We start from the raw sequence: 12,600 nt of genomic DNA, 5'->3' as shown, positions 1-12,600 counted from the left end.
TTAACATTATAGGACTTGGCAAAATTACTTGCATTGTTCTCACCTGGCATGGTTGTCATGCCTTACGAATGGGCTGGAAGTTGTGGGGAATATCTGCTAAATCAAGATTTTATCCACTATGCGTGTTTGAGGTCCAAGATCCACATATAGTTAGGTAGAAGACTCATTGAATCTGGTTATCTTAAAAGATGAGAATGGCATGGTCGGCCCGCTGTCGGTTGGTTCACGGTTGGTCCACTGTCGGTCAGTTCGTGGTTGGTCCACTGTCGGTCAGTTCGTGGTTGGTCCACTGTCGGTCAGTTCGTGGTTGGTTCACTGTCGGTCAGTTCGTGGTTGGTCCACTGTCGGCCGGTTCGTGGTTGGTCCACTGTCGGTCAGTTCGTGGTTGGTCCACTGTCGGCCAGTTCGTGGTTGGTCCACTGTCGGTCAGTTTGTGGTTGGTCCACTGTCGGTCAGTTCGTGGTTGGTCCACTGTCGGCTTGTTCGTGGTTGGTCCACTGTCGGCCTGTTCGTGGTTGGTCCACTGTCGGTCAGTTCGTGGTTGGTCCACTGTCGGACTGCTCGTGGTTGGTCCACTGTCGGCCTGTTCGTGGTTGGTCCACTGTCGGTCAGTTTGTGGTTGGTCCACTGTCGGCCTGTTCGTGGTTGGTCAACTGTCGGTCAGTTCGTGGTTGGTCCACTGTCGGCCTGTTCGTGGTTGGTCCACTGTCGACCTGTTCGTGGTTGGTCCACTGTCGGTCAGTTTGAGGGTGGTCCACTGTCGGTCGGTTCAGTGGGTGGTCCACTGTCGGCCTGTTCGTGGTTGGTCCATTGTCAGTCAGTTTGAGGTTGGTCCACTGTCGGTCGGTTCAGTGGTTGGTCCACTGTCGGCCTGTTCGTGGTTGGTCCACTGTCGGTCGGTTCAGTGGTTGGTCCACTGTCAGTCAGTTTGTGGCTTTCATTAATAATGTATCAAATAATATTGCAAGGAATGTCTGTTCTGAGCATTTGTGCTGAATTGCCGTACTCCCCCTCTCAGATGCCGTTCTGCTGATTGCCTTGCCACTGTGTTCCCCATATTCTCATGTTTTAGCTTTAAAGTTACTGTAGGTGCCAAAGTGCTGGAAAATATGCTAAACAATGTCAGAAATAAAAATATCAGGCTTATGGGGATATCCAAATCTACCCTTGCCCGTCCACCCACGCCAACAAATAAATTTTGTACCTTGGATACTCACTTCTGCCTTCAGCGAAATTCTAGGCAGGAGAAATTTGTTTGCGTAAGGCCGCTGGCTTCTAGCGATGCTACACAGACTTGCATCAATTCCTTTGGGGAAAGGTAGAGCCACAGGCTGCAGCCTGCATGGCCCGGACAACATTCCTCATCGATCTCGATGAACCTTGTGGCACGTCCATCCATGGGGAATCGATGCAGGTTTGTCAAAAACGAATTTCTCCCCCTTCAGATCTGCCACTTGCTGTGGTGGGGTGGGGGGTGGGGGTGGGAGAAGAAATGCATTTTGTGCCCTTTTTGCTTTTGCCCGACACCAAGGTTGATGAAACTTTGGGCAACAGGTTAACTGGCAACAAGGATGTGGCCACTGCATTCCAATTCTAGTGACATTTCACGGCCGTGATGGGCATTGGGTTTTGGTTTTCATAGAAAACAAAATTACTTGTGGAAGACGATCTATAAGAATATAGGAATTACTAGACAAAAAAACAAGTCCAGCTAGTTCAACTCCCATCATCCCCACAGTCGTGTGCGGTAGTGATAATGGGGTCGTTCATTAATCATCATAATCAGTATGTATCAGTTCATCTACAAGAGGTCCAGATGGGAAGTGAGGAAAACTCCAACGTTGGAAAGTTTTTTTCCTTAAACAAAAGGACCAAAGTCAGCTACTTCCCCCAAGAACGCTACACATATCATGTCTCGAATTACTCAGACTGTACCCCAAAATATAATTCTCTGTACAAAACCCAGCTAATTCAAATCTGAGTGAATCAATACTATCCGTTTCAACTGTCTCCTGAGGAAGCCTATTCCAAAAACCAATCACGCTCTTCATGAAACAGCCTTAGTTTCTACCTGGGGGGGCGGTCAGGAGTTTGCTCATGAGCCTGGTAGATGATGGTGGACCTTGTCAAATCTGGGACGTGGAGGCCCTCCCCGCTGTAACGGCAGGGCCTCGTTTAAATAAAACTATCATCCAACCAGCCGGCCAGATTCACTACCCGACCATCGATCAGGAGCGGGAAAGTTGCCACAGGAGATCCACAGCCAGACGCCTATAGGAATGGTCCTCGGCAGTCAATGGGCTGACAAGTTCCTTTGACTAGACCTAAGCATCAGGGGAGCTGGGGTTATTCCCTCCTCAGGATCACGTGGATTTCCGGAAGATCCAGGGAATGCTGGGGTTGGGGAGGCTTAAGGACTCCTTATAGGCCTGGGGGCGGGGGCGAGGGCGGGGTGGGGGGGGGGGTTACACTTTGGCTCCTCGTTCATAAGGAGTTCGGAGCAGGGCAAAGGTTTTAAAACTTATCTAGGCCTCTTTTGGCCAGTCAGTTCCTCCTGCCATGTTAGTGTTGGGAAGCAGACAGTGAGGTACTCATTTACCTGTGGAGACCAAAACACAACTCTGCAGCCCCAATTACATCCTGGTGCTGCGACTTTTGAATCTTAAATAGGACCCTACCTGCTTTTAGTGGGAACCTCCTTGATGGCCCGAGCTGACATCTTTAATGTTGTTGTTATCCGGAATGTGGCAGGATTTTTGAAAACTTTAACCCCTTTCCTGTCTGGGGTGGGAGGAGTGGGGAGGTGGGGGTGCGGTGAGGCAGGGATTGAAATCCAAGGACATGTTTTCACAATTTGGTTTTAACTTGCCCTGCTTCAAGTGCAGCCTGTGTCCCCTGGACAAGGTAAGATGGCTCGGCGTGGTCTACGATTTCCAGTCCTCTGAGGATCATTTAAAAACAACACTTGTATCGCCTCTCATATTCCAGAATGTGCCCAACCTCTCCTCAATCCAACCCCTCCGTCCCCGCGATCATTCTGCTTGTTGTCTTCTGGTTGTAACACTGGTTAAAAAAATATGGAATTCCTTTATAATGTAAAAAGAGCTTCATGGGTGCAGCCACTTTAAAAGCTGTGCACAGGGCTGTATTTCACCCCCACCCCACCCCCTGAGTTGTAGGTTGTTTTCTGAGTGGTCAGCATTTTTTTTTTGAAGCCCTCTTTCAGCTGTTTTGAATTTGCTAGGTTGTTGTGTACAGCAACATTTCCAGTGCCATACAATGGCAAACAATCCTGTTTAGATGTAACCAGACAGCTGACTGGGTCCCTATAAGCATTAATCTAGTAAAATCTTATTTACCCGTTAGTATTTGCTCTTAATCCCCTGAAGGTTGAGTTGATAGTGTAGTGCAAGCCACTTATAGCAGAATAATCTGTGCTGATGTGATTTATCCAATTTCGTTGAAGCTGTTTTGTTAGGTCGCATATATTAATATTAAAAAACCCAATATGTACATAGTTATATTCCATTAGCATGTGCTTCTTTCCATTAGCCATGTACTTTGTTGTATACAAATTCAAATGGATTAATCTCCAGCCAGCGCCAGAGGGAGAGAGTCAGCTCTGTATATTTTTAATGCTCCCACAATGTGACTAATTTCTTCCATTCATGACATCCTGAAAACTGTTGTCGACAGTGCATACCACAATGGTTCACTCTCCCTGCCCTGTGGTTCCTCTCCTCACATGAAACCATGGTCAGCAATTCCAACGGTAATCCTGGAACAGCTTCAAAATTTTATTTTGTCGCACCTTTTTTAAAAAATGCACGTAATCCAGGCAGCTTTGTGTTTGATTTTGGACAGCAACTCCCTGGGCAAACCAGTTATCTTGCCTGTGCAGAGCTGAAACACGCACTGTGTTCAACGCGCACCTGACTGGGGGCTGCCTGGTCTATCGGATTTGTTTGGACAAATCACATCCCCCATAAGTGCAGCAACTTCCTGCTTGCTAGCTTTCAGCTGGTGCATACAAACGTAGTTGGGAGTGAGGGGGGTGCGGTAAGGCCTGTAAATAGCTGACTTTATATCTAGCCACAGGAACAGGAGGAGGCCGTTGAGCCCCTCGAGCCTATTCGGTCATTCAATGAAGCTGTGGCTCAACTGCGACCTGTATCTATAAACCTGCCTTTGCCGCCCCGTACCTTTTACATACGGACAGACGAATATATGAAACAGGAGCAGATATAGGCCATTCGGCCCCTCAAGCCTGTTTAAAATTTTTAAATTAACAATTGACAGGGGCATCAATTGCCATTTGTGGATGAGAGTTCCGAACTTAAACCATCCTCTGCATGAGAAAGTGCTTCCTAATTTCACTCCTGAGTGGCCTGACTCTAATTATTAGGCTGTGCACCTTAGTTATAGATTCCCTAACTCGCGGTAAAAAAATACAACCCTGGTGTGTGTAATTTCCCCCCCCCCACCACCCGGCCCAGTAATTTAACCCTTAATGTCCAGGTATCATCCTGGTAACTCTACACTTCACTCCCTCCAAGACCAATATATCTCACTAAGGTGTAGTGCCCAAAATTGCTCAGTACTCCAGGTGTGGTCTAACCATGGTTTTGTATAACTGAAGCATGACTTCTAACCCCTTGCATTCTCATCTTCATTCCATTAATCTATTTGATTATTTTCTATACCAGTTGATGACATTTTTATGAGCTACGGACCTGAAATCATGTTGAAAATCCACTATTTCTACCTTCTCACCGCTGGTCCGAAATTTCCCCCCGTTGAGGGGTGGGGGGTGGTTATGTGGAGGTGGGCGTGAGCCCGATCGGGGCCGCGCCGCCATTTTACATGGGCGGGCAATTAAGGCCCACCCAGCGTGACACGCACCTGGAAATGCTTAGCGGGCTGGGGATAGGGGGTGGAATTCCCTGAGTCAGGGCCTGTGCTCCTTTGCACATGTGCATGGAAGAGCACAGAAATCCCCCTGAGACACAGTCTTGCCCATTCACTTTAATCTATCAATTTCTTTGTAATTTTACACTTTGATCGACAATTCTTAGAATGCCGCCATTTCTTTGTGTCATCAGCAAATCTAGATTATGGCTTTCTATCCCGTCAACCAAGTTATTAATAATTACATTGAATAGCTGAGGCCCCAACACAGATCCTTGCAGGACGCCACTTGTCACATCTTGCCAATGAGAGTACCTGCCCATTATTCTTATTTTCTGTCTCCTTCACAGCCAATTTCCTAACGAGGGTAAGAATTTCCTTTCAATTCCATGAACTTCAACTTTGGCTCACAGCCTCTTATCAGAGACTATAAACTGCTTTCTGCAAGTCTATATAGATGCCATCCACACGTTCCCATGTGTTAATTATAATTTAATGGTATGCAGATGATGGGCATTAACTGAGCAATCACTTTTGCCCCTTTTAAAAAGAAACAGACAAACTGTGGGTTAAGATGTGCATGTTTGTAATGTGGAACTCTGCAAATATATGCTTATAAAACTGTACAAAGATTGGCGCCAGCTCTCCTGTTCACCACATTGGCTCTCTGGAATATAGCACCCCATCCACTTTAGTCACCTCTTCAACAAAAAAAAATGACCCACCCTTTACAAATCCATACTGGCTTTCTCTGATTAGCCAATGATTTTCAAGGTATACAGTGACCCTATCCTTAATTAAATGCTCGAGCAATTTCCTGACAACCAATGTTAGGCAAACTGGTCTATCATTCCCTGTTTTCCCTCTGCCGCCTTTCTTGAGGAACGGAGTGAGATACACAATTTTCCAATCTAAAGCAATGGTTCCAGTATTGAGATAACTTTGCAGATACCCTAACTATAGTCTTCCAAATGGTTCTCACCTACTTTAAAACCCTGGGATAGAAACTGTCTGGTCCTCGGAACTTGTCACCCTTTTTAGTGCAATTATTTTCTCCGTCGCTGTTAATTCCTAAGAACTTTGGTGTCAAACGTTTGAACTGATCCACCATATAAATGTCCCATGCATCCAGCCTTCCACAGTGGGCAAACAGGGTATTGCTGCTGTGGCAGCTGGTGACTGCAGGTCTCCTGTTAAAATGAGGGGAAAATAATGACACAATATAAGAAAACAGTTAAAATACTAGCAGTACCAAACTGAGACAAGTCTATTGGCTGCAGTATATTCTGGTCCTGAATGGTGAATTTTTTTCTGGCTAAACACCACTCTGATGAAATGAGAACTGTGCTGGTAGCTTTGTACCATTCGCGATTTATTGGATGATTTATTCTGTTTTACAAAGTGAGAGGTAGTCATTGAGTACATAACTAATAAGCTTGCGGATTGGGTTTTAGGTTAATGTGTCCTGAACTCTCTGGCTCGCTTGGCTTGAACTGTTTCTGCCATAGATCTGTTGACTAGACCCAGTAAGGAAGGCCATAGAGAAGACGAATGTGAATTTACAGAGCGTCCTGGGTTAACCTGACCTTCCTTTTGTCTCTCAGGGGCGGAGGATTGGGCCTGGTTTTGGCTAGCGCCGGATTTGGTCAGCTGACAGCACCGATCATGGAGCTTCACAACCAGAAAGGTTACTTCTTGCATCATGTGATCTTTGCCTGCTGCACTGTGATCTGCATCATTTGTATTCTGCTCCTGCCTGAAAGCAAAGGACAGAACCTGCCTGAAAGTATAGACGATGGGGATAACTACACCAGGCAGCCGTTCATCCCTCCCAAAAAGGTTGAGCAGCCGCTACTCTCAAACAATACTGAACTCAAGGATTACTCCGGCCTTACGGAAAACCCAACCTCTGAGCTGACAGCTGAGGGCACCACAGCCAATGGCACTAGGTCTAAATGATTTTATTTAATGTTTACAGTTAAGTGTTTTGCACAAGTATCATCCAACAAATGGGTTTTCTTTTGTGAAAGGATAATTAATGAAGTGGCTGCTTTTGCAGAGATGTTTTAGTTATGGACAGGGCACCTTTTCAAGACTATAACAGAGTTTGCTCTCCCTGACACCAATGGAATAGCAGTTTAACGATTGTCAAATCACGCGAAGAGAGATTAGGAACCTCTCGAGCACTTTCGGTTGCCTGGAAAAACTGGGTCAGCACAGAGCGGAAGATGATGCACTACACCCGAGGGAAGAATAAAACGTCGGAAGGGACAGTGCTGAGCGAGCTGCTGTGCCACTGAAGAAGGTCGAAGGTTTGTGTCCAAAGTACTGAGTGGGACATCAGGATGAACTATAGCTCGACCTGGCTGGGTGGGGGTTTTCTCCCCCATCCCCCTTCGCATCCTCTCCTTTTCCCCACTGCCGCACCCTCCCCCTGCCCCCACACACCCCACGCTATTGGCCGAGTCAATAACCTATTGTGCTGTGATTTTAAACGTAGGGCTCAAAATTACTCCCTATTTGACAAACTAATCTGAGGCCATTTTTTTCTGCTGAAAAATCAAACAAAGCGTTGTGCAAACCCCCTGTTAACAGCTTCTTTTGCCAGCTGTTAATCTGATTAAGGAACTGATGGACTGTGCTAATATTTGTGGTTTTAATGCCAGTATTTCCCCTCTCCTTTCTCCCATTTTTATCAGGTCTTTAATTGTAAATTACCGTGGTGTTTTGTTTTGTAACTTCTAGGCTGTGGTATACTGTTAATCACATTTTACAAAAATATGTACAGTTATAATTTATACGTAAGTGTTAAAAGCATGAATTGAGTTTTTAAATGGTTTCTCCCCCTGTTTTTCTCCTCCCTCCTCCCCGACACTATTTCTATTTTGTTTGCTAGTGGCTTAAAGTGTCACTAGTTACACCATCACTACCAATATAATTTTTCACTAACCGTAAATCACCAGGATGACCCATGTATTTTTCACCTGTTTCTGTTCACTTAGATCAAGGTTAAACACCGAGGCACCCAAGTTGCCCTGAAACTGTGACATTGGCTACCGCTGCATTTTTAAGTCAACCAACGTCATGTCTGAACCCTATACACATATCCTTGAAGTGCCGCATACTACATCTACCTAGTGAATATTTTAAAATGGAAATAAAGTAATTTTCATTGTTCACTTTACATCTGCTTTATATACCTCCTTCAATAGAAGAGGGCAGCTAAGGGTTAAGTAAGTACCTCGGACTTGCCAATATTGCACACCTTTTTATATATGGGGAAAGAAACCCCGAGAGGAGATGACAGTGGGCTAGTAGATGATAAATGGGAATGGGCAGAGATAGAGTTCTTCACATTTGTGCTGAGCAAAGAGAAGAATGTTGAGGAAGAGGCAAAACCTTAATTGCTTAAAAAGTAAGATGAGGAAACTGCAGTGAAGAACAGGAAAGTATTAGAGAGGTTAATTAAGCTAGTGGAGGACAAGGTCCCCTGACCTGATTGGACGAATCCAAGGATCCTGTGGCGGGGGGAAATGGGTAGTGGATGCCCTAGAAATGATATTGTAAGATTCTATTCTAAGTAAGTGTGTGCTGGAAAACCAGAGTGTGGCCGATGGAATACCAATTTTCAAAAAGAAAGACACAGCAGGCCAGGGTAATTAGAGGTAAGTTTCAAACCATAACCTCTGCCTCAGTGTTTATTTTGGACGGCAGTTGTTTTTTTGATTCTGCTTGGCATTTACACCACCTCTCAACACACCTTTTTGTTCTTTCATTACTTATCCCATTTCCCATCTCCTTTTGCCTTGCGCCATCATCTCTCTCTTTTCTGTCATTTAATCTTTCCTGCCTTCGACCACATAATGGACCTTCCTCTTCGTTCTCTCTTCCCCACCCCACCAACCCCCTACATCACCACCACCACTTCTGCCTAGCTGAAAAAACTCGTACATCTCTAAGCACTTCCAGTTAACTCTGTCTGTCTCTCTCTCTCTCTCTCCACGGATGCTGCCAGAATTGCTGAGAATTTCCAGCCTCATTATTCCAAATTTCCAGCATCTGCAGTATTTTGCTTTTGTAATTACAGGCCAGTTACTTTAACATCTGTGATGGGAACAGTTTTGGAATCGTTGATTAAAGGTGAAATCACTAAATACCTAGGTGACGAGAAAATGATTAGAAGCAGCCCAAACTGGATTTCAGAAAGGAAGATGGGGCTTGACAAACCTGGTAGAGTTCTTTTGAGGAGCTAACCCATGAAGTAGATGGGTGTACATGGACGTTCGGAAAGCCTTTATCAACCACACAGGAGATTTTTCCAGAAGATTGAAGCATATGGAATCGGGGGCGGCTGGTTTAAAAACGGTTAGAATGGAGGAAGTGGAGAGAAGGAGTTGAGAGCAATTTATCAATGGTTGAAAGTGGGTGATGGTGTCCCATCAGGTTCTGTTCTGGGGCCATTTCACTGTGTATATCATTCTGAGACTCCTACTCTCCGTCCCCACTGAAGGTGCTGCCTGGCGTGAGGAGATAACAAAGCTTTGAAGAATTGTAGCCGTTCACATTAGACGAGAGGAGATTTGTTAGAGGTCTCTGAAATAATGAAGTTATTGGGGCAGGGTAGCTAGAGACAGACAGACAGCTTCCAGTGGGTGAGCAGCATAGAACAAGGGGAATTAGACAGGGGATTAGATCTGAGAAATTTAGAATGGGGGAGAAGATGTTTTATTACGCAGAGGGTTGCGGAATGCAATGCTGGAGTTGGTGACTGAAGCAGAAACCATGTCACTATTGAAGAAGATGTTAAATAGGTGGTGAAGGTGAGGTGAATAAAGAGTTTTGGGAACAAGTTGGGTTCGTGGGTTTTTGTATTACGACAGGTGGGGAGATAAACACTGAAACAGACTACCAAAAGGAAAAAAACCAGTAGAACTTGGAAATGAAGGGAACCAGTTAAGCTTGTTCAGTCTTGTATACCTTAGAATGGAACTCTAGTATTCCTGTCTTTTTATAACTGGAATTTGAAATTTTTGAACTGTTTTTTTTTCCTTGCTGAGTGGACTGTTTCCATGGTGTGGAATTTTACACCAGCGGGAATTTATGGTCCCGCCGAAGTCAATGGAATTTTACAGCCCCGTCCCCACCCCATGTTATAATTTCTGTGTAACCTGCAAACTATTTGTGCTGCATTTGGAAAGTGATGCCCTCTGAAGTATGAAGATGGTACTGCAGCATTTAATTCACTTTAAAAAAGTGTGTGTAGAACTACAGATGCATTATAGCCCAAGTGCTTAATTTGGTGGGGGGGGGGAGGTAACAAGGAGCGTGTTCCATTTAGTGATATACAGGAGTGTCACTGCTCAAAACCCCCATCCAAAAGAATATTCTTTCCTATTCCAAATTTTGTTTCTCTTGGAAATAATTGGTTTATACTGGGATACAGCTCTCTTCACACTAACCTATGCACCAACAACGAAAACAGTTATTGTCAAAGAAGCTGTAATTATAGCTTAAAGCTTGGGATATGGCTTTTGCTATGTGGAATATTGTGTTTTTGCTTTATAACGTTCCAGTGAGGTGCCTTGGGTTGTTTTATTATGCTAAAGGCGCTATATAAGTACAGGTTGTTGTTGTTTTTCCTTCTGAAGTAGCGCTTGGCGACACCTTTTCTCGTTTGTAAATTCTCTGGTCCTGAGCAGGCAGAAATTTAGGGTTCATTTGGATTTTGACCATGCGCTGTGTCTCCCGCTGTGTAAAACTGGCCAAATTTGTTTTCCCCTGTGGTTGCTATGCAATCTGCTAATTGAGTCATTGCTCTGTGCAGATTCACTCAACTTTGCCCTCGCCTTGTGTAACAGTAAATTGGCCTCTCGCCTCGATTGCAAAATCGAAACCAAATGCAGCAGGTTTATGAAGAGCAGCAGAAAACCTAGTTAACACAATGTCATTCAAAATACAGCATATTACACAATGTTCAATGTCTATCAGATATAATGGCAGAGTTAATTTGTTTGATGTCCCAGGTTAATCATGTACATTCTTAGTAATATTGCATAACATAGAGTAAAAAAAGAACCTAGCAACTTCAAATTAGCAACATAATAAAATGCAACAACAACTTGCATTTACACATTGCTTGACTGTAGAAAAACATCCCAAGGGTTTTCACAGAGGTTTAAACACACAAAAATAGATGCCGAGCCAAATTAGCTGAAGTGACCAAAATCTTGGTAAAAAGAGTTGGGATGCAAGGAGACTCTTAAAGGAGGAGAGGGGGACCAAGGGGTCAAGCTAAGGAATTCCAGAGCCTGGGACCTAGTTGACTGTAGGCGCAGCCACTAAAGGTGGGGCAAAGGGAAGGGGAGATGCGTAAGAGGTCAGGGTAGAAAAAAATGGAGCTCTGAGCAAGTTGGAAATGGTTACAAAGATGGGGAGGGGCCATGAAGGGATTTAAAGGCTAGGTTGGGAACTTTAAATTTGAGGCTTTGGGGGACCGGGAGCTATGATAGGCCATTGAGAACAGATGGTGGGTAAGTGGGACATGGTATACTTTAGGATATGAGGTTTTGGATGTGTTAAAGTTTACAGAGCACAGAGAATTTGGAGGATGGGGGAGAACATTGGAACGGGCAAGTCCGGAAGTAACAAAGGCACGGTGAATGTGAGCATTGTACATCCTGAAATTCTTTAGCTGTCTAGACCTTAAGCTCTGGAATTTCATCTCTCCATCTTGCTTTCCTCCTTTAAAGACCTTCATTTAAAAAATCATCTCTTGAACTAAGCCTCCTCACAGCCCTCTTTTAATAACTTTTGCTTTATTGAATTTTTTTTTTCGTCTGATTATGCTTCTGTGAAGCTCCCTGGGACATTTTGTGGTGTTAAAGGTACTACTTATAAATGCAGTTTGTTGTAATGGTGGGGGGGAGGTGATGAGCAGGAAGAGAAGCCATTGTTGGAGATTTGATGACCATGATTGGATAGGTAAAAATGGAACAAAGCAAGGGTAGTCCTACTGAACTGGACAACAGATCGGAGGCATTGGTATTCCATGTCAAAGGTTAGAGAGAGGTCAAGAAGGGAGAATGCACCTCCAGTACTGCAAAACTACAGTAATACTAAATCCCAAGACTCACTCCCAGCACTGCTAACCTACAAAACAATTCTTCTGCTAAAATGTTGGCTAGCATTGCTGGACTTTTTTTTAAAAAAGATGCAAAATTTGGGTTCCTAGATAAGGGAACATTGTGACATACTTTAGACTGCTACAGGAGTGACTGACCAGTATTATCATACAAGAGAGAACATCCAAAGTCTCCTAAATTTTGAGGTGTGCCCTTACTGCCCAATATCTAATTATCCAGGAGCATAACCCAGGGATATATCAAAGGATTGCCTCGAGATCCAAAGTCAATAGTATGCCTTTCGCACACGCCTTTGTATGCTTCCCCAATCTTTTTGAAGGCAGACTGAGAGATATTTAGTGAGATGAGATGAAGCCAGGTACAAATTCTGCAGCTGTTTCATTTTGCAAAGTGTACGAATGGGGTAGTCACCAAAGCAAGTCCTATTTATTAACATCATCTCATTACTTGAAAAAATAATAAACCAGGTACCTTTTGTAGACTTGGTTCAATATAACTTTTAACAGGAGTAGGTCATTCGGCCCTTCGAGCCTGCTTTGCAATTCAATAT

General features: G+C 44.3%; 1 protein-coding gene across 2 annotated transcripts in view; it reads left to right on the top strand.

Moving 5' to 3' along the window:
• Positions 1-8,092, top strand: part of slc22a23b (solute carrier family 22 member 23b) — a 96,351-nt gene extending 88,259 nt beyond the window's left edge. For both annotated transcript variants that reach the window (XM_078539547.1, XM_078539545.1), the window contains one exon: positions 6,513-8,092. In XM_078539547.1, coding sequence (XP_078395673.1) covers positions 6,513-6,562 — 50 coding nt within the window. In that variant the 3' untranslated portion in view covers positions 6,563-8,092. The remainder of the gene's footprint in view (positions 1-6,512) is intronic.
• Positions 8,093-12,600: the final 4,508 nt, after the last annotated feature.

The sequence above is a fragment of the Cetorhinus maximus genome, chromosome 3 (assembly GCF_964194155.1).
Source record: "Cetorhinus maximus chromosome 3, sCetMax3.hap1.1, whole genome shotgun sequence".
In the NCBI taxonomy this organism is placed as follows: Eukaryota; Metazoa; Chordata; class Chondrichthyes; order Lamniformes; family Cetorhinidae; genus Cetorhinus; species Cetorhinus maximus.
Note: the sequence above shows the minus strand (reverse complement) of the source record. Positions and strands in the feature narration are given on the sequence as shown.